Source organism: Medicago truncatula, chromosome 5, assembly GCF_003473485.1.
Source record: "Medicago truncatula cultivar Jemalong A17 chromosome 5, MtrunA17r5.0-ANR, whole genome shotgun sequence".
Lineage (NCBI taxonomy): Eukaryota > Viridiplantae > Streptophyta > Magnoliopsida > Fabales > Fabaceae > Medicago > Medicago truncatula.
Genome location: NC_053046.1, coordinates 33,216,085 through 33,240,726, shown reverse-complemented (window position 1 = coordinate 33,240,726; position 24,642 = coordinate 33,216,085). Strand labels below are relative to the sequence as shown.

Genomic DNA, 24,642 nt, shown 5'->3' with positions numbered 1-24,642 from the left:
GACTCTAGACTTCCGTTATCACTTTAGTCACTGCTGTTAAAAAAATATGTTAAGTGATGATGTGGCACGCTGACAATGAGTATTACGTGGACTAAAGTGAAAGTAAAAAATGGTCACTTTGGTCCCTGAATCGAAAATCAATATCCACAATTTACTGTTAGATCCCTGACTGTGTATACTTACTGTCAGTTAGGTCCTTGAATCGAAAATCAATATCATCAACTTATTGTTAGGTCACTGACTCTGTATACTTACTGTCATTTAGGTCCCTGACAGTAAAAACGAAATTTCACTAACATCTTTAACAAGTTGTTAGTTTAACATGGTACTTACCGACAACACTAACGTATCTGTGCTAAATACCAAAATATTATTATAACACTTATAAAAATAATTCCATAGTTTAATAATATAAATATTTCCATAACATAACTATTAAGTCATTAATGTCAACCATAGAGTAAACAAAAACTCCACGTTTGAAAAATACAATTACTTTTGGCTTAGATTAAGAATATTAATTGCTATTTGTAAAATTCTAAATAAGTGTAAAGTTAGGTACACCCTTTACCCCACAATTTTGTTTTTACAAATAAATCACTTATAACAAGAGACAGAGATAGATTTTGTTTTATTTTGCATATAATTGAGATAGAGGCTAGGTGAAAATGAGAACTATATTATAAAGACTTTTTATCTAAGTTGCTTTCATGTGTTCTGAAATGCAAAATTTCAAGCATCATTGTACCGTTTCCAGTGCCTTCACTATGTCCAAAGTTTTGATTGACAATGTGGGTGCCATTTCAACTACAACTCTAACTGAAGTTGTTACAACTTTCAACACCACTTTAACCTGCTAATTGGCTCAATTTGCAAACCCTTTTAACATGTCTATGTTTGATATATTTAATGTTTCTCATCCTGGTGGACATAAGATCCGTCTCGAGCTCTTGCATACAAAGAAAATTCGACTGAAAGAGAAGAATTAATCTTATGTGTTCTACAAGTTTTATATTGTCGCTTCTAAATGGCGGTTAATATTTTGTACCTATATAAAACTCGATATAAGGGACCGATTTTCTCAGTTTTTATTTATTTTGCACTATTTTTTTAACATGACAATTTTTTTTTACTAATCAATCAAGATTTATCTAAATTTTCAATTTACACTAAGACTAGAAAAATTCAAACAACTTCAACAATTGCAAACTTAATTCACCTAGAGATTTTGGCTGAAACTTGAGACAGTTATCACAATACGTAATAAAATTCTTATGCAAGTGTGATAATTAATTTTTTTCATGACACAAGATTCCATATTGCCATGCACATTTCAAGTTTTTAAAAATTGAAAACAAAAATTAAAATCATTTGAGATATACTAAATTTAGAATACTGATATTCAGAGAAGAATCAGAACAGAAGTTTAATCCATAGAGTGGTTGTAATTAATTACAAGACTTATAAACATGCATTGAAAATAATAAGATCTTTACATTCTAAGTTGAGCCATGTCATACCAAATTTGCTCAAAAGCTTTAACTATAACATCATGATATTCACTTGAATTAAGAGAAAGATAGCAAGCAAGTAAATCCTCCAAATCCTTTGATTCCCTTATATTATTCTCCACAATCATCTCCACCATTGATTCTTTGAAATCACTTATTGGATCAATTGAAGACTTAACAACTGCAAATCCATCTACAAACCCTGCATCATTCTTTGAAATACTCTTTCTTGCACATGCTTGAATTTTTTTGCTAACAATTTTTGGTGAATTCACTCTAAGCTTTATACCTTGAGAATTAGGAGAAGTTTTTCTGGCTATTTGACTTTTTCTTCTCCTTCTTTGAGTAACTTTGGTAGAGAATGAATGATCGATTTTTCGCTCGTCTGATTCAGTTGAACTTCGCGATTCGGTCACCTTGGCAATCTTTTCTTCAAATTTGACTTGCTTTGTTAATATTGGAGCTAAACCAAGTTGTGAAAATGCATCAAAACCATCTAAGTTTTTAGAATTGCCTTGAAAAGATTCATTGTTCATGTCTATGATGATATCATTAGTTGAAGAGCTAACTCTACAACTACAGTTAACCAAATCAGGAACAGAAAAGCTATCACAAAATTCAGATTCAGAAGAAACACATTGATTATGATAAGACTCAGAAGAAGAATTTTCAATTGAAGACAAATCATGTTCTTGTGATTGAACTTGATCAAATGGTTGAGAAGGCTTGTAAATGGTTTTTCTTTTAGCCCTTCTCTTTGAAGACCTTCTTGGTGAATCATTAAATGGAAAATTCAAATCTTTGGTCTGACTTGGTGTGTTGAATAACTTACCATTCCTTTTTGGTTCATTTGAGAAATAATGTGAATAGCTTGAATGAGACCTTTGAGATGTTGTTGGTGAAGATATAACTTTGTTCTTCATAACATGATGAGAACCATTTCTCTTCCTTGATGATTTGCTCATATCTTTTAGCTTGTAAAACCAAGCATTTGGTATCATATCTGAAAATTTGAACCTGTTGTTTCCCATAAGAGATAATTGATATAAGCACAAACCCTTTGAATCTCACAATTTCAATGAAAGATATGTAAGGCTAGAAAATTTGGTTTATAAGATGAAAAATATAAAGTTTTGTTGGTCCATTATAAAAGTCATAAAATTAAAGCAAAGGGACCAAGTTTGTCTACCAAATTACTTTCTCTCATCATTGCTAACCAGTAAACATGCACAACTGTTTTACATTACTATGACATTATTAGTTTTCTATATTCATGCCAATCTAAATAATCAACTTCATATAGTACTTACAAGTGTGATATATAGTTTCCTAAAATAAAATTATGATATATAGTTGTGCATGAAACTTTTCCTAATATGCACTATTTATCATTATGGAAAAGGAGATGCCAAGAAAATAGTTAAGGTTTTCTACCAAAATAAAAGATAAAATTGTTCATTCTGAAGTTGAAATTAAGAACACTCAAATATGTTGGTACAATCCTCTTAAAAAGTTGCATGCTAAAATTGTATATATATTGATGATCATAGGTGTTTCACTGTGGGACTACTGTTGGACTAGAAGGTCAAAGTCTAGGGAAATGTCTAGAAGACATTACTATGCAACAACATTTTTACCTAATTATATGCTTCTATATTTCCATAAAAAAATGTTATACACCCTTCATTATTTCCATAAAAAAATGATATAGATTTCAGGCTATTAATTAGGAAAAGGACACATATGATTTAGTGATATTTTTGTAAATTTTACTAATTAAAAAAGACTATTAAAAATTGACAATTCTATGATACACAGGTGAAACAAATCCTGCATCATGTATAAGTTAATTTTCACCGTTGAATCAATAAATTCTACTATTAAACTAAAAGAGATATGGTATAATTTATTGATTTAATTGTAAAAAAGACATTTATACATGATGCAAGATCATTTTACTTACGCATGTTAGACAAACATATTGTTTGACCAATATCTTAACTTACAAAAGAATGAGTTAAATATATCTAAAATTTTGACTAAAAAGTTTATATAGTTTTGTATCATGTTTTGTGTTTCATCATGTCCTAGTGAATAGTAGTAATTGGATTGCATCCCTTCTTTGCTTACGTATTGTATCTTTGTTTTGTCTGGACTGCACTGCACCTCAATATTTTTGCTGGCAGTAGAAGAATTGAAACTCATAATATGGTTCTCCACGCTGTGTTTGGGTGGTGTATAATATTTGACCTTAGAACAAATAATCATTGATTCAGACCCCATTAATTCCCCAATTTTTGGCTTTATGAATGATAGCATTCTTTGCCTTTTTATCTAGAATACCCCCCACATGTTTAGTGCTTCCTTAACCATCTCTCAAAGTATTAGATTCGTTTACTTCTTTTTCTTTTCTATATTTTCCTCCTTTTTTATTGTCTATTTCTTTTGGTAGGTTTCTTTTTGTCTATTTTATTATTATAAAGGTAATGCTAACAAGTGTGTGCTCTAATACATAAAGGAAATTTTCTTTAAGTATAAGTCAAACACTTATCAAAGTCCTAATTACATCAGTTTCTATGAAAACATCAGGTCCGGCCCTGTCCGTATGCTGAGGGTACGACGACCTAAGGGCTAGGCTTGTTGGGGGGGTCAAATTTTTAACAGGTGATGTATATAGCAAGGCTTTTTTTCTGGGGGGTATATATAGAAAATCGTATAAAAAGACCAAAAACGCTAATAGATTTAGGCCCAACAGCCCGTCACCTTTTTTTTTTATAAAACAATTGCTCTTTAGCGCCTTTGATTTGCCCTCTGGCACCCCGAACTAACTAAAAATGTCACTAACGGGAATTAATTATTGTTTGTTTTTTTTTTTTTGACAGAATTTTAATTATTGTTTGTTGTTGAGTGGTATATCATACTTATTTCTAATCATAATTAACATTGCAACACTCAGTCCAAACCCTAATCCTAATACTTTGGGCGCCAACTCATTCTGGCCATTAGATTGATCCATACTAATCTCCACACAAGCCAACTTCATCTCAGCCCTTGATCTCCAGCTTTAATGGTACGCACAAATCACTTTGTCAAGTCTTAAGCCATCAGAAAATGACATCTTCCCAAACTTTCTTCCAATCATTGACAAACATAAATGTACGCTTTAAATACATGTTGACTCACGCAAGGAAGTCAAAAACTCAAATACTCTTGATGGAATTCAAATACATAACATCTTCTCAAAATTTCTCCCAATCTTTAATATGGCTACAAAGTTTGACAAAAACACCATTAATTAGCGCAAGGAAGTCAAACACTCAAATACTCTTGATGGAATTCAAATACATAACATCTTCCCAAAATTTCTCTCAATCTTTAATCTAGCTACAAAGTTTGACAAAAACACCATTAATTAGCGCAATGAATTCAAACACTCCAATACTCTTGATGGAATTCAAATACATAACATCTTCCCAAAATTTCTCCCAATCTTTTTAATCTAGCTACAAAGTTTGACAAAAACACCATTAATTAGCGTTTATGACACTTAATGGTCTCTTGATTGGATTTCCACTTTTCATGATATATGCTTGATTGACTCTGCTTTTCCTCTCATCCTTTCAGATCATACTTTCCATTCACATTCATCTATTAACATGTTGTTTTGTATTATTTTTTTACTATTAGGGAATGTTGTTTTGCGAAGAATGTTTGGTCATGACTTTGGAGACCAAATTGGACGCTATGCAAGTCTGGTGGATTCTAACTACAATGAGTTTGAGGTGTTGGTCGAGAGGAACAATGACAACATTTACTTGACTAAGGGTTGGCATGCCCTAAAAAACTTATACGGTGTTTGTCTCGGATCCTGGGTGACTATGGTGTTTGTTGGTATGGGCAAGTTTGTTATCCATTTGAAGGATATGTTTCGAAGGAAGATATCAACTCCTAAGTTTACCCCACCAATGATGTTTCAGCTTGAGAAACAAGTTCTTCCTTTTCATAACTTTGATGACTTGCCATCCCCTTTTGTCCATGATCAGATTAATTTTGATAATTCTTATGAAAAAAATGTTGACTTCAGAAGCCTATGATGGTGGATATGTGGTGAGTAAAAATTTTCATTACTGATACCTTTTCGCGTTTGTTTCAGCTTTAAATAAAATATATTTTGAGTTAAAATAATTTACGACTATTTCTATCATTAAAATCATTTTTAGTTTGTTTTGAAACTCTTACACTTAAGTTCATTGCATTTGTAAAATAAATAGATTTTAGAAAAAAAACTACTTTAATTAGCTTTTCATTTTGAAGCTAAAAATGACTTTTTTTTTTAGCAACAAGGATTTTTTAAAAATAAAAAACAAACACTACAAAAATTAAAAAAGTGATTTTTTAGTTTAAAAAATATATATTTTTTTCAAAAAAATCCAAAACAAACGGGCATTATATTGCAACATATTAGCTTCTCCATTGTTTATGACCTAGGCGATAGCACGGATAAAAATTCCAGCATTATATAAATGTATATACCACTTAAACAATATTTACATGCGAAAGAAAGACAAACGTTTGCATTCTTTTCAAGACTAAGGTACCTTTTGACCTGACTTTTTTTCCAGCTTTTCTACGTTTTTAAGGAGAAGTTAGGCCAAACACAATATCAATAAAGTACCTTCGAAAAAAAGTACTTTTTTTAGAATGCATAAAATTGAATGGAATGAGCTTTAACCGAAAGTTGTTGAATGCTACTTCAAAAAACTATTTCTCCCCAATTTATTTCACAAGCACCTCTCTTCAACTCCCGCCGGCAACCTTTTGTTTTATTTTTTCAATATGCTTTTTTCTTCCATTTTATTTTTTTATTTTTTTTAACCGGTCCATTTAATTTTTTAATGAGGTTCCATTTAAGTTTATTATCTATTTTTTTAAGGAATTTTATTATCTTTTTATCACTTATATATTAATTTCAATATCTTTTTATCATCACAACCTCACAAATATTTGTATTCACGCTGTCAATGAATGACACCGAATATTTTTATTCCCTTTCTTCAACCACGGAAATACACACACGTTAGCGTTTAGAGTAATACTTTATGTTCCTCTTTCTGTTTTTTTTTTTGTTATGCTAATGCGTATAATTTTTGTTAGTGTTGTGTAATGCGTATAATTATTTTTATAAAATTTTGATTTTAATTAAAAGTACAAGTGTAGTTGTCTAAAAAAATTATACTTATATATAATTTACACATTTGTATTGTAACAAACTATGCATATTTTTTTCTTATTAAAAAAACTAAACATATCTTTTTCAATGACACCAGCAATGTAACAAATATAATATTATATAATATAAATTTTTATCTTTTTGACCAACACTAAAAATATGGTATTCTTATAACAAAATTTGTTATAGAGTATAATTGAAAAAGATATTGTATAAATTTGTATTCATGTTACACAAAATAAACGTCATTGAGTAAATATAGTATTGGTAAAAATATATCTTTTATATTTTAAACATTTTTTCCCTTCAAAAAATATTTTAGACATTTTTTTATTTATTATGTTAATTCATACTGAATTCAAAGTCTTTTTATTTATAGACAATGCATAAATATATGCAAGGTCCCGGGTTCGAACCCCAGACACCACCAAAAAATAATAAATTCAAAGTTTTGTACAATATTTTGCCAAACTGCTTTTAACTCAAAAATAACTTTAGAACTAAAAAAAAAATAAAGAAACCAAACAACTTTAGCCTTTTTCTTAAAGAACTTTATTTTAACTTTGTTTTAAAGTAGCTTTTAGACCGAAAAAAAGTCTGACCAAACGGTACCTAAAGAGCATAAGGTAAAATAACATAGCAAATTTAGTGAGAAAATTTTATTAACACTTAATAATTTTTTAACATATAATATATAACTTCATTAAAAAAAAAACATATAATATATAACTTCTTTAAAAAAAAAAACATATAATATATAACTACATTTTTTAATGGAAATTGTCTCCTCCTTATCCCGGGATATGGAGAACATGAGCTAAGGAGTCACAACTCACAAGTTTATGAATTTATTTTGTTTGAAATTATATGGATTGTTTACTTTTTAACTTTTTTGGTGGTGGCCGATGTTTGAACCCCAAATCTTGTATATTTTTATGCATTATCCATACCAACTGAGTTAAGCTCGAGGACCGTTTACTTTTTAACTAATGATGAGGAAACTTTGTCAAAAAAAAACTAATGATGAGGAAACAGTAAAGCGTATATTATTTTCATTTCTTTGATTTGTATAGTTCTTAATTTTTTTTGGATTAGTTTGATTTGTGGAATTTTGCACTTAATTTCTCTATTTTTTTTAATAAACTAAGCAGTCCTCAGAGTTTAGCAAATTGGCCTACGAATACGATTACAACATGGAAATCTAATGCACAACAAGATTTTGTTTTCAGGTGATGATACTTTTTATATGATTAGTATTTGGTGACAATTAGGGTACCCATGGAAGAATGGTGGGTAATTTACCCCAACCAATACACATTAGTCATATAAACACATTTTTAAGTGGTATCCATGAACTATCTTGACCCCACCAACAAATTGCTCATTTTCATTGGTTGGTGGGTAAATTACCCACCATTTTTCAAAGGTAATAAAAAAAAAACCTTAGTATTTTAGTTCACATCAAATTCAAATTTGGTTGAGTTTTTAGGCTATCATGCGGGTGTTAGGTTTCTCTTTTTATATGTAACAATGTTTAACTTTACTAAACACTTATATTTTTTTATTTAATTAAACAATTTTCTTTTTTTTTTACAAATGGTTAATTAAACACTTAAATTTTACAAAAATATATTTTTGACACAAAATTCAAACATCACCGTATGTTTCCGATATATGGTTCTCTCTCCTCTAATCCAAACCACACTCATTCGTACACGGTGACGATTTTTGTGTTTAAATAATATAAATTTTCATATATAAACTTTCTGATAACTTATAGCTAACCTAACTCATAGTATTCTAATCATGGGATAATCTTTTTTTTTGTTCATACAAATAAAATAAAATAAAAGGAGTTTCATAGGATAATGTTTAATCAACTATGTGTATGTTTTTATCTAACTAAAATGCTTTTTTAAATTAAAAGAAATGGTCACATTACAAAGCTAAAGACAATCTGCTTCTATTAACGCGTGCAATGTGTTGAAATGCATCCATCTTATTGCCATGCCATTTCCATTCCAATTCCATCACTCAAAAACGTGAAGCCCACACTCACCAACTTATATTCCTACACAACAATCACAACTTATTAAAGACCACACTTCCTCTAAATCAACACACCAATATACTTCCCTCTCTCTCTAACTAACATCACAATCTCTCTCTCTCTCTCTCTCTCTCTCTCCCTCCCTCCCACCCACCTAGATTCCCCGTTCAATCTTCATCCAACGACTAGTACTTAAACTCTACAAATCAACTTTAAAACATAATTAGATTTCAACCATTCAACCTTCATTAGACGGTTGAGATTCGTAGGTTTATAAAATCGCAATCACATAGGATCCATTTCCCATTCTCTCCCCCTCTACAACAACTTTGGTCTCAACAAACATCCACCACTCTAGTACAAGCAACAAAATCCATCATCCCACAAAAGTACTAAACTTTCTTCAACTACACTCTCCTTTACTTATTAGAGATGAAAGTGAAAGCATTGAGTATCTTTAAATCCAAGTTTCTCAAACCATGCAAAAAACTAATATTTTTCTTCAAACTTAAACCCAAGAAACTTATATTTATAAGAGCTTTCAGAAAAGCTAAATCACCAAAACCCTCTTCCCCATCAAAACCAATGTCTTCTTTGTTATCAGTGTTTTGTTCCCCGAAGAAATCCAGAGACTACAACATGTTGCAAAGCTTCAAGAGCCCTTCAAACATGCAGGAAACTCCAATCTTTCCATCACCACTTACACCGGCTTGTGTAAGGAAAAACCAAACAGAAGGTTCAAAAAGTGAAGCTTCGAGCGAAGAAGTGGAAGACGCATGCAGGAGTTTCGAGAACTATTTGGCAGAGATGATTGTGGCAGAAGGGAAGACTAAGGACTTGATGGATGTTGAAGAACTTCTATACTGTTGGAAGAATCTTAAGTGTCCTGTCTTCGTTGACTTAGTTTCTAGATTTTATGGTGAGCTTTGCAAGGACTTGTTTTCTCCAGATAATGAGGAATATGACAAGCTTAAGGAGTAATGAGTCAATATAAATAGATATTATTCAAATTGTTTATTTTTACACAAGTTTTCAATTTTGTAGTTCCATGAAGTTGGAAGTGAGCAATTTTTTTTGAGCATAAGGTTTATAAGAAACACTTTATAAATACATCAACAGGAGTTTAGTCATCCACTTCTGCAAACCATCATAAAAATTTCAGTTAACCATCTATTTACAGTTTATAGAGAAATTTTAAAGGGGTTAAAAGAAAATACAGTGCAGTAATTAAAGTAACTAAAGATATATCAGGTATTCAGGTCATTAAGGTTACAAAATATAGAGCTTGTGGATCAAAGCTCTAGCTAAGGTACCATCAGAAGTATTCAAACACCAAATTATGTGGTTCTGTTAGCCAAATTACCGGTTAAAGTAGCCACCATTGAGCTTGAATGATATTGTGAAACATAAACTCGAGACTTCACAAACATTGGTCCAATTTTAAACCCCGGCATGATCATAAACTGAACTTTATAGGTCGCTCGTTCTTCGTCTGAAGGAACCGCGAACATGTTTTCTTCCTCAACAGATTCCATGTACAAGCTTGAGAACATGCTTCCTCTGCTCACAGAATACATGGTTGCATTAGGATCGATTGTGACTGCAGAACCTAGTAAAATCCAAATCCATTTCGCCATTTTCGCAAATAATTGATAGAACTCCGTTCTTGGATGCTTGCCACTCATTATGAATTTTCGGTAATCTGAACTGCCAAAGAATGACACTTCCATTTCAGGATGAACAACCAGAAGATACTTTGCTTGGCAAAATTTCGCAAAATCTGAGTCTGGATTTTCCATCAGTGCTTCGAATGGGTCATCAAACTTCAGAACATCACTCACATCATAAGAAGTTAATGCATTACCATGAAACATTCTTCGCGCAATGTAGGCCTCAAAAGCATACTTCTTGTCGCATCTTTTCGAATAAACAGCATCGCTTTCAATCGACTTTGTTGCCATATCAAGATCCCATCCGGAAGCTTTCATCAAACTAATCAACGGTTTCGTGAAATCATGAATAGATTTTGAAGCAGTCTTAAACACATCTTGAAACTTATCAACACTCAAAACACTTGATTTTTTCCTATCCTCTAACCTTAACTGTCTGATTTTCTCATTCAGATTTGTGTTCCCTATTTCCAAATCATGAAGCAATCGCCGCAACCGAAGAAGCTTTGAATCTTTCCCACTTTTTCGAGTCTTAAGTTTCCCTAGAAAAACTTCTTTAACGACAATCTCTTTCAGCAAAAGATCAGAAAGTTGAGCATTGATAATTGCCTTCTTAGATTCCTTCTCCTTATACTCACTCTTGAACTTGCAAAGCTTCTCAATCTCAGCAACAACAAGATCATCAGCAGCAACAATCTTTTTCGGATCATAAGGGATGTGAGCTTGTTGAAGCTTAAGATATGCAAATTTCAAATCTAAAACAGAATCAAATATCTTATTCAAGATCACCAAATCACCATTAGCATCTTCTTTGATTTTCACTTCAATGTTATGAGCATGAACTTTTTTATCATTGCATTTGATCTCTTCACTACTATTTCCACTCAGAAGCACCTCATTGAAAAAGGGTTTATGCAAATGTTGAAGATTAGGGATTTCAGATGAGAAAACCCCAATAGATTTCAATTTACAAACTTTGGCAAATTTGTAAACCATTTCTGATATATTTGAGTTGGGTTTCACTGGTTTAGTGTTTGTTGATAATTCCATTGTAAAAAGAGTTCAACTTTTGAACTTTTACACATCAATCTAATAGTGACCCTTCATTCTTTCATCAACAAAAAAGCAAAAAAAGTTGCAAAATCATGCACAATAATACATTTGATGAAATGAGTTTTCCTAACCACACAAATAAAAAAAGTTCCTTTTTGGAAAAAAATTAGATTTTTAAGACTATTGAGATGACAATGTAATAGTTCAACACTTAAAATAAAACACCATTGTTACATTCAAACATAGCAACCTTAAAAAAAACATGAAATGTTGAAAAAATAAATAAAACAAGTATTGCAGAACTAAAACTAAGGGAACAATGAAAGGCAAAAAACTCACCGGAAAGTGGAAGTGAAAGTGAAGAAGGACAAGGTTATGAGTTGAGATTCAGTGGTGTTTGGAATCATGTTGTGTGTTTCTGACATTTCAAAGTTTAGAACTTTGTGTTGTGTGAATGCAAGTGTGTGTTTGGTTCTGTAACAGTAACTCCGTGAAATCTGAAAATTATTTATTAGAATATTATAATATACTCTATTATAGTAGTTGATGTTTTTATCATACCCAGTTCAAGGTATAATAAGAAAATTACAATGTCCGTGAACATAACTCAGTTGGTAGGACAATGCATTATTATATGCAGAGATTGAGGTTCGAATTTCGGACACCCCATTTATTCACGTAAATTCTAGTTACTAGGCTACCTGACAAAAAAAATAACATTAAAGGTTTATATATATATATATATATATAGGATTTTTCTATCATGTGCAAATTTGTATGTATGTATATATATATATATGTATGTATGTATGTAACATGACTTATAATTTGGAACTAATTTTTTTTAAAAAAAATTATAATTTGAGACGGGGTATTCTTTAGAAAAAGTATCTAAGATATATACTCATTTATTTATTTTTATATAGATTTGTTTGTTTAAGTATTTTTTACTATATTTTTGAAGAAATTTGTTTAAGTATTTATTACTTGTTGAGGTTTGTGTTGTTTTGGACTTTTGGGTGTTTGGGAAAAAGAGTTGAATCGGGAATCTCAATACGTGTGTGTGTGTGCGCTATTTCAAAACCCTGAAAAGTTTTACTTTTATCAACAAAGACAAGGACCCAGAGAGTGAGGTAGTAATAGTAAATGCAGGTGCAGGAAAAAAGTTGCAACCTAAACTATGGAGGATTTGAAATATTGAAAAATACTAAGGATAAGAACACTGTTTTTTTAACTTACTTTTTACACTCGTATTTTTATTTAGTGAGAAACACTACTTTATTTCAAATTTGTTTTTAAAATGTGGTACCATATGAATTTAATTGAATGAAGAAATAAATGTTAGAGAGTGTTAGAAAGATACCATACATACTTACTTATGGTATTGGAAGAAAAATCAATGAAATGTCAAAGGCAATAAAATGTCACGCGAGTGTGTTGTATTGTTGGTACTAATACATGTTTAGTGTTCTACTATTGAATTGGTGGATCCCCATGCAATTAGATGAGAGTTCTTTGAAAATGGGGTGGATCCAATCACAACCGCGAATTTTGTCTGTCTAACCCCATTTATAATATGATATTAAAGTTTATCTAATACATGTTGGATCATCTTTTGTCAAGTTTTCACTATGAAATCAATGCTTCAAATGTCAAATCATAGACGTGAGAACCGAAAAGTGTGTTAAACGTCTTATATTATATGAGACGTGACTTGACAATATGTTTATAAATGAAAACAATCATTTATCTTATAATTCGAAAATTGTAAGGTTGAATGAGTTAGTCTCAATCTAAATTTTATTAAGTTTGTTAAGTTCAATGCAATATTGATGACGGATTTATCAAAAATATTTTCAATTATTTATTGAAGAGAGCAAAATAGATGTCTTTAAATAACAAATTTTAAGGTTATGTTTGGATTGATAAGTGGTGGAATGGAATGAAGTGAGATAAAACGTGGTTCTATTGTTTGGTTTTGTAAAAAAGGAATGTAATGGAACTCATTCCATCCAATACCATTCATCCAATCAATTTTTCATTCCCCTAATCAGAGGTGTATTCAATGGAATGAAACACATTAATAATACAATTACAAATTTGCCCGTATTTTTTCTATTTCATCATATTGAATTTGTGGTGCTACTTGTGTGTATTCTGATATTAGTTTATTCTGGTGCTACTTGTGAAGGATATCAAAATAACCATATCTTGATTGAATTCAGTTGACAATTAAAGAAATATAGAGAAGGAGATTGATCTCATTGAGTTAAATTATAGGAATATTCCTTTTTTAAATCCAACTTAGAGAAGATTCAATGGGTCAATCACCCTTGAACCTTCACTAACTTAGCATTGAAGTATACACAAACACACCATCACCCCCACTCTGATGGACATGAATAAACGGTGGAGCATAGCGGGTGAACAACAATATAATCCATAAGCCAACAATCTTAGATACAAAAGGATAAAAAAATCTTGACCAATGATCTCTACATTTAAAATCTACTCTTAGTCTTGACTATTAATGATGTTGAGATAAATGGTCAAATCTCTATATTATTTCCTCAATTTTTTCCTTCTCAATTGAGACAATACATTTTTAGTTGTAATAGACGATGCAACAAACATTTTTTTAATTGATGTGTCGTAAAACCAATATAATATAATGAAGGGTTAAATATGTTTTCAATCCCTACATTTTGCGCCCCTTTGATAAATAGTCTCTACATTTTATTAAATTAGTCCATGCCGTCAATTTTCATCCAATCACCAAATGGGAAGCTGACGTGGCAATTCTATTTTTTTTTTTTGTCCTTTTAAATGGATTGGGCCAAATGAAATGGGTTAAATAAACCGACCCATGGATCCAACCGATTTGAGTTTGAATTTCAATCCCTAAATTCATGTCATTTCTTCTTCCTCCTCCATTTACCATCAGCCTCGACAATAGCTATGAACCTTGTTCATCAGTGGCATAAGCTTTTCTATTTCCCAATAATGCAGGCAAGCCAACACCGACATTTCCAAGAAACAATTAATCCCTTTTCTTACTTCCTGTTGATTTTGATCTAAGGATGGTTTTATGGAAAATGATTTTGATGCCTTATTATTCAATGAAGAAAATCTCCAAGATGAAAAGAGATATCTTCCATTCAAGTCCTTACCAAGAGTAGTTCTATTACTGTTTGTGGATAAAGCATTACCAAACCCATTGGTGGTATAGGATCTAGATGGTTAATTTGGTGGTGTTTGCTGTTCTAGCGGCCGCACCACCCTTTTTTCTGTCGGTGCCGTTTTGCAGATCCGAATCTTGCTAGATCCTCCGCCATGCACCCTTTTTGATTTTAATAGTAGTAAACGTCCATTCCCTCTAATTCAGCACTTCACACAAATTTCTTAAACGGAATCCATTAATCACACACAAATTTCTTAAACAGTATCCAATGATCATCTATTGATAACTATGTATCATTATATTTCAAATTTTAATCTTTAAAAGAATGAGATCCATTGAAAGAGGATACCTATTTAAGACACTATACTATTCTTCTTTTCTCACAATGGACGTACTTATCATGTTATGATGTTTATAGAGTTAATACACTCCAATTTTTGGATGGTCTAAGTGAGAGAAGAAAATTAAACTAAATTTTAAAAAGGATTGACCAATTCCATAAGAATAGGAAGATCAACGTTACAATTTCAATTGAGCCTTAAATAAATAATTTCAAGTGATGTTGAAATCCAATAAAGAAAAGTGGAAAAACAAAAAAAAAGCAAAGATTCAATGGGCCAGTCACCCTTAAACTTGCACTATTATGTAGACAATCAATTGGATAAACATAACTCAGAGAAAAGATAATGATCATTTGAATATAATGAAAAATGTTGAAATTTAGGGACAAACACCCATAATATTTTGCATATAAATAAACCCACATAAAGCCAGTACAAAACTAATGAGTAGATATAGATATTATCCATTTTGATCAAGGGGTAAATAAATTCATAGCACATGGTCGATCAGATTCTTGTGTCAAAATCAAATAAACTCATAGAAAAAGAAAGAAGAAAGAAAGTGTCAGCTTTATTCATATATAGTTGAATTATTGAGAAAATGAGGACCTAAAAGGTACATTTTTCCTGCACATTTTCACCCCCCACATTTCTTATATCACTATCATAGGTCTAGAAGTGGTGGGACAAAGGATCAATATTAAGGTCTTGAAAAGTATACAAATCCAAGGAAAGTGTCCTGAGACAATGATATCCTTGCTCTTATAACAAGCAGGCCTAAAAATGATAGAGAACGTTATAGAGAGGCATTGAAGGACCTTGCATGAGAACAAGGGGATAAAAACAGCCAAGTTACAAATGTTTTGAGGCTTTTCCTCATGTATATATCTGGTACTATATTGACCAATTCTCACGTGTTTTATTTGATGGCAAGCAAGTTAAGGAGAATTAGAACATATAAAAACCTGCAATAACATGAATTCCCACACATTTACATAGTCAATACATTGATCGATGATTGTTAGCTCGAGATCAGGATTTAGGTTTGAACAAATATTTTCATTTTTAAAATATCAAATATTGAGATTTTAATTTGGATGGTTTGAACTTGATCCAACAACGATTATTGATGTGTTGACTACATAAATGTGTGGGATCATATAACTACATCACTTAATTGACTACCATTCTAAAAAATATAGTGTACAACAATCCAAATAAAAATAGATTTATACAGGAACATTAAAGTATTTTTCACTTACGGTAGGAGATTTATCAAATTCTCTCACGTTGATTTTACCGGTGAATGATACTCGCTTACGGTAGAAGATCTATCAAGCTCTCTCACACTAGACTGAGACATTACTGGCTGCAAAATTTACACTTCAAGTTATCTTCACCTTTCCTTTTAATCTGATGGCTGCAATTTATTCTCACCATTCTCACATAAGATACTCATTCTCATGTGATATGCCCCTATATATATATATATATATTTCAAATAAAAAGTTCACCATCATATGTTCCAAGTAGACAACTTAGTTGGTGAATTGAAGAACACTAAATGATTACTAACAAGGAGATTCAGAGTTCAAACCTTAGAAACTACGCCAACATTTATTTATCCAAAAATGTTTACATTATCATCCGTACATTAGAGTAGATAACTTGAAGTGTAAATTTTATCGAGTTCGATGAAAAGGATATTTTAATATTTGAGCCTATTTTTAACGAAAATTGTTGAACGATATTCATTAGATCATAAAATATTTTGATTAAATTCATAAAATTGTAGTATCTTCATTTTAAAACATATAAAATTCATAAAAATGGTATGATGAGAAAAAAAATGTTGAATTGCATACCAATGAATATCATTCAAATTTTATTGAGTTGACAGTTTTCTCTAAACTTACACTTGAGGTACTAAATTGGTGATATAGGTTTAGCCTTGAAACCTTAAAATACTTAGTTCAAATCTCTCATATTTTTTTAAAAGAAAATGTTTTCTCTAAACTTTATGAATAGAGAAAACATCATTAAAATTGAAAGAATTCAATAATTTGTCATTTAGAGTATATGAGGTGTCATATTAACTATCTCTATGACATTCCACATCATAATACCAGTGTGACATAAGATATATTTGGATTGTATTTACTTGTAAGAACTAATTAACCTGTAAGTGAAAAATTATGGAGACCAACTTGAGTGAGTTTAAATTTTGCAGCCAGTAATTTCTCAACACAAATAACTTTTAATTCTAATTTGATTGAGAACCCTGTAATTCAAACTTTTTTTTTTCTTCCTTAAACTCCATTTTGGGTTGATAATTTGATAGTTTTCTGTAGGCCTTTTATATGAAAATTGTTGTTTACACTAAAAGATTTATTATCATACACATAAAAATGATCAAAATACTTTAACGATAGTTAATTACCGTTCGCTCCAAAAAAATTAAGCAATGAAGTGTAGTTAACTACAGTTGCGGATATTAAATGTCATTTACATGTATGCCATAGCAAAACGTTTAGTCTAAAAAGCAATTTTCTTATGTTGCCTTATGTCCTAAACCTCTCAATATGGGCCCATAAAGAACTTCACAATACCCACAAGAACGGTCAATTATTAGAGCATTACTTTTTCCACCTTATGTTTTTCCTCGTGCGCCCTATTTTTTTTCAAAATTACCCTCGGAGCATTCCGGATTATATAATCCGGAATGATGTTTTCTTTTGTTAAAGGGTGAAAAATGAGTAACGGATTTTTCCGGATTTTGTAATCCAGAAATTTCAAAAAATAGGGCGCATTACATAATCCGGAAACCCCCTAAACACCCCTTTTCAAGGTAAAACAGTTCGGATTATATAATCTGAACTGTATCAGCACAAATTTTAAACATGTTTGTAACATGGATAGTCATTTTAGGACAATATTAATCTTCCTAACTCTCATCCTTCTGTTTTGAGTCATTGTTACCTGTTCTTAGTTAAAAACCAGGTTTTCGGGCTACTTGATCGGATTGCTCCGAAACTTCCCCAGAAAATCAGAAAAAATTCAAGGACCATGACTCCCTTAGAAGGGACTTCTTGCGGGACTCCGCCCTTCAAAATCCAAAATTTCATCGTTTAGACCCATTTTTCATTTTTTTTTAATTTTTCATATTCTCAGAAAAATCCGAAAAATTTTGCATTAGTTTTATTTGATTTTTAGAATTTTTTTGTGCTATTTTTATGATTTTATTTGACAGATTTTTAGCATTTTTTACTTAGTTTTTTTGTTGTTTTTAAAAGCAAAATTCAAAACTGCTGAAATGTGAGAGATTCTGATGGCTGATTATACATAAGAATTGTCCGGATTATAAAATCCTAAATAGTAAACATGAATCCGGATTTTAAAATCCGAAATGCACAAGAGCAATTTTAGAAATTTTACAGGGCGCGGGAGAAGGCCATAGGATGGAAAAAGTAATAGTCCAATTATTATTGGAAAATTACTCTTCTCACTTTGAATTTTGCTCATTCTCTTAATTCAAATCCATACTAAATAGAAGCAATGGAACATAGCTCCATGTGATATTCGAATATCTGTGTTGCAAATTGTGGTATATGGTAAGCTGTAACCCGACCAAGACCAAAATAATCTTTAACATGAGAACAAAGATATGCTCTTGTGATAGATTTCATACAAGTGGACCAATTGCCTCTCTATTTTGATGTGGACACTTGTTGTATTAGTCAAGATTGTCTTCAGCTACTTTATTTCTCAACATTCACGTGATATTGTCCTTAAATTAGCAATGGCATGGCATTTTGATCTTGAAAATTTGATGCAAGCTTATGATCATAAACAAGAGTCAACATTAAACCTTAATTACAATGATGATGAACCATTGATGAAATTTAATGGTAAAGCCTTTCACACTCTATGATACAAACTTAATTCGTTTGCATCTTCAAAAATATTTATATAGATATCTTTTTTTGGGTACAAATTTATATAGATATCTAATCTCACCGATTATATATTTTTATTGTATTATTTTTTAAGTGCTTATCTAAATATTATCTGAGCACAAACAACTTGAAGATATGGTAGCCCACTACCTAATGAAGCAAAAGTAAGCAATAATTTGGTAACGGATTTCGGGTTATTGTAGTTCGTCCATAGAACTAGATTGTAAGTTAGTGATCGATGAAATTGCCGATAAACCCAATTTTTGATCTAAATTTGATCCTATTTTATACGCTTGTAAAGCTTCTTTACAAATTTTATCAAACTTTTGGATAATTTTACTACGAGACAAGCCAACAAATATTCCTCACTTATCAGCTAGAGCATCAATATCATTGTCTTTTGTTAGTCGCCAATATCTTGATTATATCTCGTCTTGTATTGAAGATATTTGACGAATGAAATGAGTGAGTTAATTTTATTTCTATAAAAAAAATATGTATCACATCAAAAGTGATTTAGACATTACCTTATGTATGATGAATAGCATTAATGGGAAAACATCCATACATAAAGCACACAGATATATTCCCTGTCATAGAATCGACCATTTTTCTTACATATTTGTTCCTACCTTCTTGCTTTTGGAATCTAAGCTAATTGTTGGACTAGTTAAACAGTCAATTTGACTAGCACCCATTATTATTACATCCTTTTCTCTAATATATCAAATAATTGGTCAGTGAGAAATGCTTGAGTGTTTCATAAGTCCCTGTCCTTGTAACAACATCTACCCATCATCCTCACACGTGCATTGCCAGTGGATACTCTTGTAAATACATGACTCTTTCGTGTGAAAGTTGGTCCACTCTAAAACAATGAAAGTCTAATTGATAAGGATGAAGTTTCCTCACTTCGATCTCAAATGTAAACAACTTTTTATTTTTTAGATTCATTCAATAAATGATGTACATGGTCTACAATATAGATCATATACATCATATATTGTATGAACATAAAAAGTCAAAAATTACTTACATTTAAGACGGGAAAGAGTATATCTTAATAAAGATGTAGGTTCAAATTTCATTATAGATAGATGTGAGAATTTTGTTGATAGAGAAATGTAAGAATTTATTTGTATTAAGTTTTATTTGCGCATATGTTTGGTTCTATGATAATAAAAATTAATTTGAAATTAATTATGTCAACATTTAAGTTGAAGGTAAAATGATTAATGTTTTGATACATCTTTTAGAGTGAACTAATTAATAAATTCAAGAAGTAAAAGTTTAAAATTTGTAACTTTAAATCAGAATAAATTTCAAAATTTGAAATGATTAATTGTATTTTTTTTTCTTCTAGATATACGAAATGACAATAATTATTGAAAACTCACACACCGATGTGCAGGAGCCGAAGTTCGAACTTCAGTCAAAATGTTTGGTCTAATAATTTTGGTATTTTTACTAGTTTAACTAAGACTTGTGGACAAAATCAATTTTACTTATCAACAACCAAACATGTTAAAATTAATTCTACACATATTAAATCAAGTTTGTATCATTCAAAAGTGAAACCAAATCCATTATAGAGCACTCACAAGCTCTATATCATCGATACTTCTAATAAAAAACGTATCAAATATCCGACATATGCCGATGTCTGGGTCCGACATCTATGCAACACTAAAATATGCTATTACATTCAATTAATTTATTTACTTAAATTATTATTGATGTTGATGCTGGAGTGTTTGTACAATTTTTATGCAAGTCTTTCATAGGTCGCAAGTACCAGCTCATGTAAATTTTTAAATTTTGAGAAAGAAGCTGACCCACTTCAAGATGCAACAAGGTATGCAGTACATTTTCAACCTCTTGTACTTTTTCTTTTCCGTAAAAGTCCATGTGGAAACACTGTGAACTTAAATATTGTATTTATGTGCATTATTTATTAAGTACATAATGAGCTTTTAATGCAAGTACCAAAATATTCCAAACCACTTCACCTCTCTATAGAAGTTGAAAGTTGAAACTGCAGTGTATATACATAAAATAAACTGTTTCAGCCTTGGAACGAATTATTTTAATCCATAATGAAGAAAACTATGCAAATGCATAGTTGGAAGGGGCAAACAAAACAAAAAAGAAAAATAAATAATAATAAAAGCCACTCTGAAATAATAATAAATGGAATATTAGAAGTTATCATGTATCCTAATGCCAAATTGTTGCATCAATAATTTATTGGTAGCATAGATGTTTTGAATCGGAGTCACATTGGTCTTGATATCGTTGAGAATCGCATTATGTTAACTCAACAATCGTGGTTCAAAACAATAACCGAGAACCACACGATGTTTGATAATAATGTTTGGTCAATTGTACATAACGTCTCTAACTTCTTTTCAAGCTTAAGGTTTAGTAGATAATACAATATGTGTATAATTATTACTGTTTAATTTATAAGATTACCTTGAATTTGATGTCGCGATCTAGATTGTGGTCGCGGATTGAATTTCATTTGAAATTAATAAGTGCAACTAATGAAATGACTATAGAAAAGGACATGCAATAAACAGTTAACAATAAGTGGTTAAAATTTATAAGATATTTCAAAGGTGAAATGTGAGGACAAAAACTATATACAAAAGGGAAAAGAAGCATAGGAAAAAAGAGTTAAGGGTGTGCAGTGAGCATGAGAGTGAAGGTTTTGAGAAGATTGTTTTAGTTTTTCTGAGTTTAGGAACCATTGAAAGATAGAGAACAAAGAAGGCTGCAAGAGAATCAAAGACCTAAACATGGTAAAACTTAGGAAGTAATGATGTTCATAGATTCACCTTTATTTTTCTTACTTTATTTAACCTCTCTTCAAAGTACTATTCAAACCCCCACTGTCACAATCTACACACACCTCCTAAGATAAGCAACCTACCCTTCCATAAAAAAACAAAAAAATCACCATTCTATAATTTTTCTACTCTTTCTAGCTACCTGCATAAAGTAGTGTGAGAGTTGAAAAAAGGGGTGTGAAGTGTGAAATGTGAAGTGAAAAGAGTGGTTTTTCTATATTAAAAAAAAAAGGGTAAAAGTTAGGTATTTGTTTAGCTTAATACTTGCATGGAATATGCAAAGTTTGAATATGTTGAAAAACATCACTATTATTGGTTTATAGTTTGAAATACTACCTTTCATAGGGTCATAGCTAGAGAAAAAGAAAGTTTGTGTGTGCGTGTGTCAATCATATATATCTACAATCATACAAGTGGTGCTTTTATTGAGATTTAGTTTTTTCTTTTGTTCATGGAGAGGAAGAGAAAAACCACTAAGCTCATGAACAAAATACATCTTTCTTATAGTTTCTACTTTTTTATGCTCTCAATGATGTTCACCAATACTTCTACTGCTTCAACCATTAAATGTCTAGGTATGCAATTCTTCCTCATTCTTTAATTCTTTTTAATCTTTAATACATGTTTAAATGATAAATTATTAAATTTATTACATCTTGTTCATCTAATTCAAACCTTCTAGTTCTTTCTTTATTGCAGATACTAGGTGTACCATATTTTTCAAATCTGAAATAGATTTACAGGTATAGCCACTATTCTTGTCAATTTTGTATACATTCTTTCTGATTATTAGTATTTTTCAATTAATACTATCTTATCTTTAGTACTAGCATTTACATAAAAATTACCTCATCAACATTTTTTTTCTGCATTATAATCTAAGGGTAAAATTTTAGTCACAATATTATAATGGTCACTAGTGGTGGAGAGAGGTTAGAAAGAAATTATGGAAAGAAAAAAACAGAAATTGGCTAATATGAGCCATAATAGGTTGCAGGGTGTGTCTATGGACCCGCTGCAATGTGAGCCATCATATATGTGGAGTCCACTGTATAATAATATTAATTAGGCAACACATGTCATGGTACTATGCAGAATATTAAGAATATGATATTATAGTGTGTGTTTGTTTGATTTCACCGTGAACATGTCTGAATCACGGTGACCTACAATAATTTCATAGAAACTACAAAGTGTTATTCTTAGACGGTGTAGTTTAATATATTGCATGATTGGCTTTTGTAAAATAATATGATTATTTTGGGCATTAACGAAATATGATAGTTACGGTTGTGTTATTCGAGCATTAACGACCGGTTAATTATGATTATTTTGGGCAGCAAATTAACGTGAAAACTAGACAAGACATGGAGTCTCAAGAAAAATCAAAGGTCTCCGTAGATTGGCCAAGAAGGTTTCTAGGTGGACCCGGGTCATTTCCGCCGCGATGCAATGCCAAGTGTGGCAAATGTATACCTTGCAAACCGGTCCATGTGACGGTGCCACCGGGAACACCGGTGACAGCCGAGTACTATCCTGAGGCATGGAGATGCAAGTGTGGCAACAAGTATTACATGCCATGATTAATGAATATTTAATTTTCTCTCTGTTTGATATATTTGATCACTTCATCTTAGTAACTATATGAAGACTCTTATCCAGTTGAGATGAGTTGTTTTAGTTTTAGTTTGTGTGGTAGATATTGAATATGAAAACATAGTACAGAACTTGATTTGACATATATAAAACAACCTCGATTAGACCTATTAATGTAAACATACATGGATGTTATTATTAGATGCAAAATTATATCGTTTCATCATTTGGCAATCTATGAAGACAAGTTCATTCAACAGGGCCATTTGATGGTGAATTGCGTCTGTTTGGTTTGTTAGTATTAGAATTTGGGTTGGGTAGGGTATGGTCTAACAATCCTTATAAAGTTGGTTTATAAAGTGAGACGTGTCACTCTTCATGAATTCGTTTTTAACTTTGTCTATATTCAAATGGTGGATGGTTTTGTGGATAGACTTTAATACCATTTTAGGTTTGTTTTGTGGATGACAGCTATTTGCAATTTAGAAATTCTTTGAGTTTTATCGCTCTTTTTATTTTAATTTTATGAAGGGCTTTATTTTATTTTAACTCACTTGCTTTGGTCCGGTGGTAATGATTTGCGACTTGAGAGTCTGCTCTTCCTTAAGGTTTTATGTTCGATTTTTCTCGATATCAATTTATATGGCTAATTTAACTTCTTAAAAAACAAAGCTTTGTTTATTTTTAATCAAGGAAATTTGGTGCATGAGACATTGAAACGGTATTAAATAGAACATGACTTTAGTTTAACAACAAAACACAAATAGTGAAGGAGAACAATTTAAAGGTTTCTGGTTGGAATATAATGCATACTTCACGTGCACCCTTTTGTCAAAAGACATGATAGGCGATGGAATATTATCAACATAATTGATATGAATCAAGTTTGTTTGATAGTTATTTCATTAATATACACATAAAAGTTATGATACAACTCATGACATTTCAAAATAGATGGATTATAGAGTGATCCATTTAAATTTGTGGTCCACCAATTGTAGGGTATAATGCAAAGATCATTAATTCAAAGAAGAAAACCATGATATGGTCAAAATCAATTTTCCCCACAGTTACGTCGTGATGACTTGATTTTATACTTCAAAATGATCGCAATGAAATGAAAAGGAGTCAAGCAAAACGAAATAGACTTTTCATTTGATTGTTTGAATATTTTATGATGAAATTCATTGTTTAATCAAGTG

At 31.0% G+C, this 24,642-nt stretch overlaps 4 protein-coding genes across 4 annotated transcripts; 2 read left to right on the top strand and 2 right to left on the bottom strand.

The window, feature by feature from the left end:
* Nucleotides 1-1,377: 1,377 nt before the first annotated feature.
* Nucleotides 1,378-2,998, bottom strand: LOC11431593 (transcription repressor OFP3). Its single transcript, XM_003615970.4, has one exon. It carries the CDS (start codon nucleotides 2,540-2,542, stop codon nucleotides 1,493-1,495), a length of 1,050 nt encoding a protein of 349 aa, XP_003616018.1. The 5' UTR covers nucleotides 2,543-2,998; the 3' UTR covers nucleotides 1,378-1,492.
* Nucleotides 2,999-8,867: 5,869 nt separating this feature from the next.
* On the top strand, nucleotides 8,868-9,903 carry LOC11433117 (transcription repressor OFP17). Its single transcript, XM_003615968.4, has one exon. The coding sequence runs from the start codon at nucleotides 9,224-9,226 to the stop codon at nucleotides 9,770-9,772; it is 549 nt and encodes a 182-aa protein (XP_003616016.1). The 5' UTR covers nucleotides 8,868-9,223; the 3' UTR covers nucleotides 9,773-9,903.
* Nucleotides 9,904-10,128: 225 nt separating this feature from the next.
* On the bottom strand, nucleotides 10,129-11,511 carry LOC11425927 (protein GRAVITROPIC IN THE LIGHT 1). The gene has a single exon (XM_003615967.3). The coding sequence runs from the start codon at nucleotides 11,509-11,511 to the stop codon at nucleotides 10,129-10,131; it is 1,383 nt and encodes a 460-aa protein (XP_003616015.1).
* Nucleotides 11,512-21,631: 10,120 nt separating this feature from the next.
* LOC11425926 (EPIDERMAL PATTERNING FACTOR-like protein 6) lies at nucleotides 21,632-23,697 on the top strand. Its single transcript, XM_003615965.3, has 3 exons — nucleotides 21,632-22,419; nucleotides 22,544-22,587; nucleotides 23,185-23,697. The coding sequence occupies exons 1-3, from the start codon at nucleotides 22,296-22,298 to the stop codon at nucleotides 23,425-23,427; spliced, it is 411 nt and encodes a 136-aa protein (XP_003616013.2). The 5' UTR covers nucleotides 21,632-22,295; the 3' UTR covers nucleotides 23,428-23,697.
* The last annotated feature ends 945 nt before the right edge of the window (nucleotides 23,698-24,642 follow it).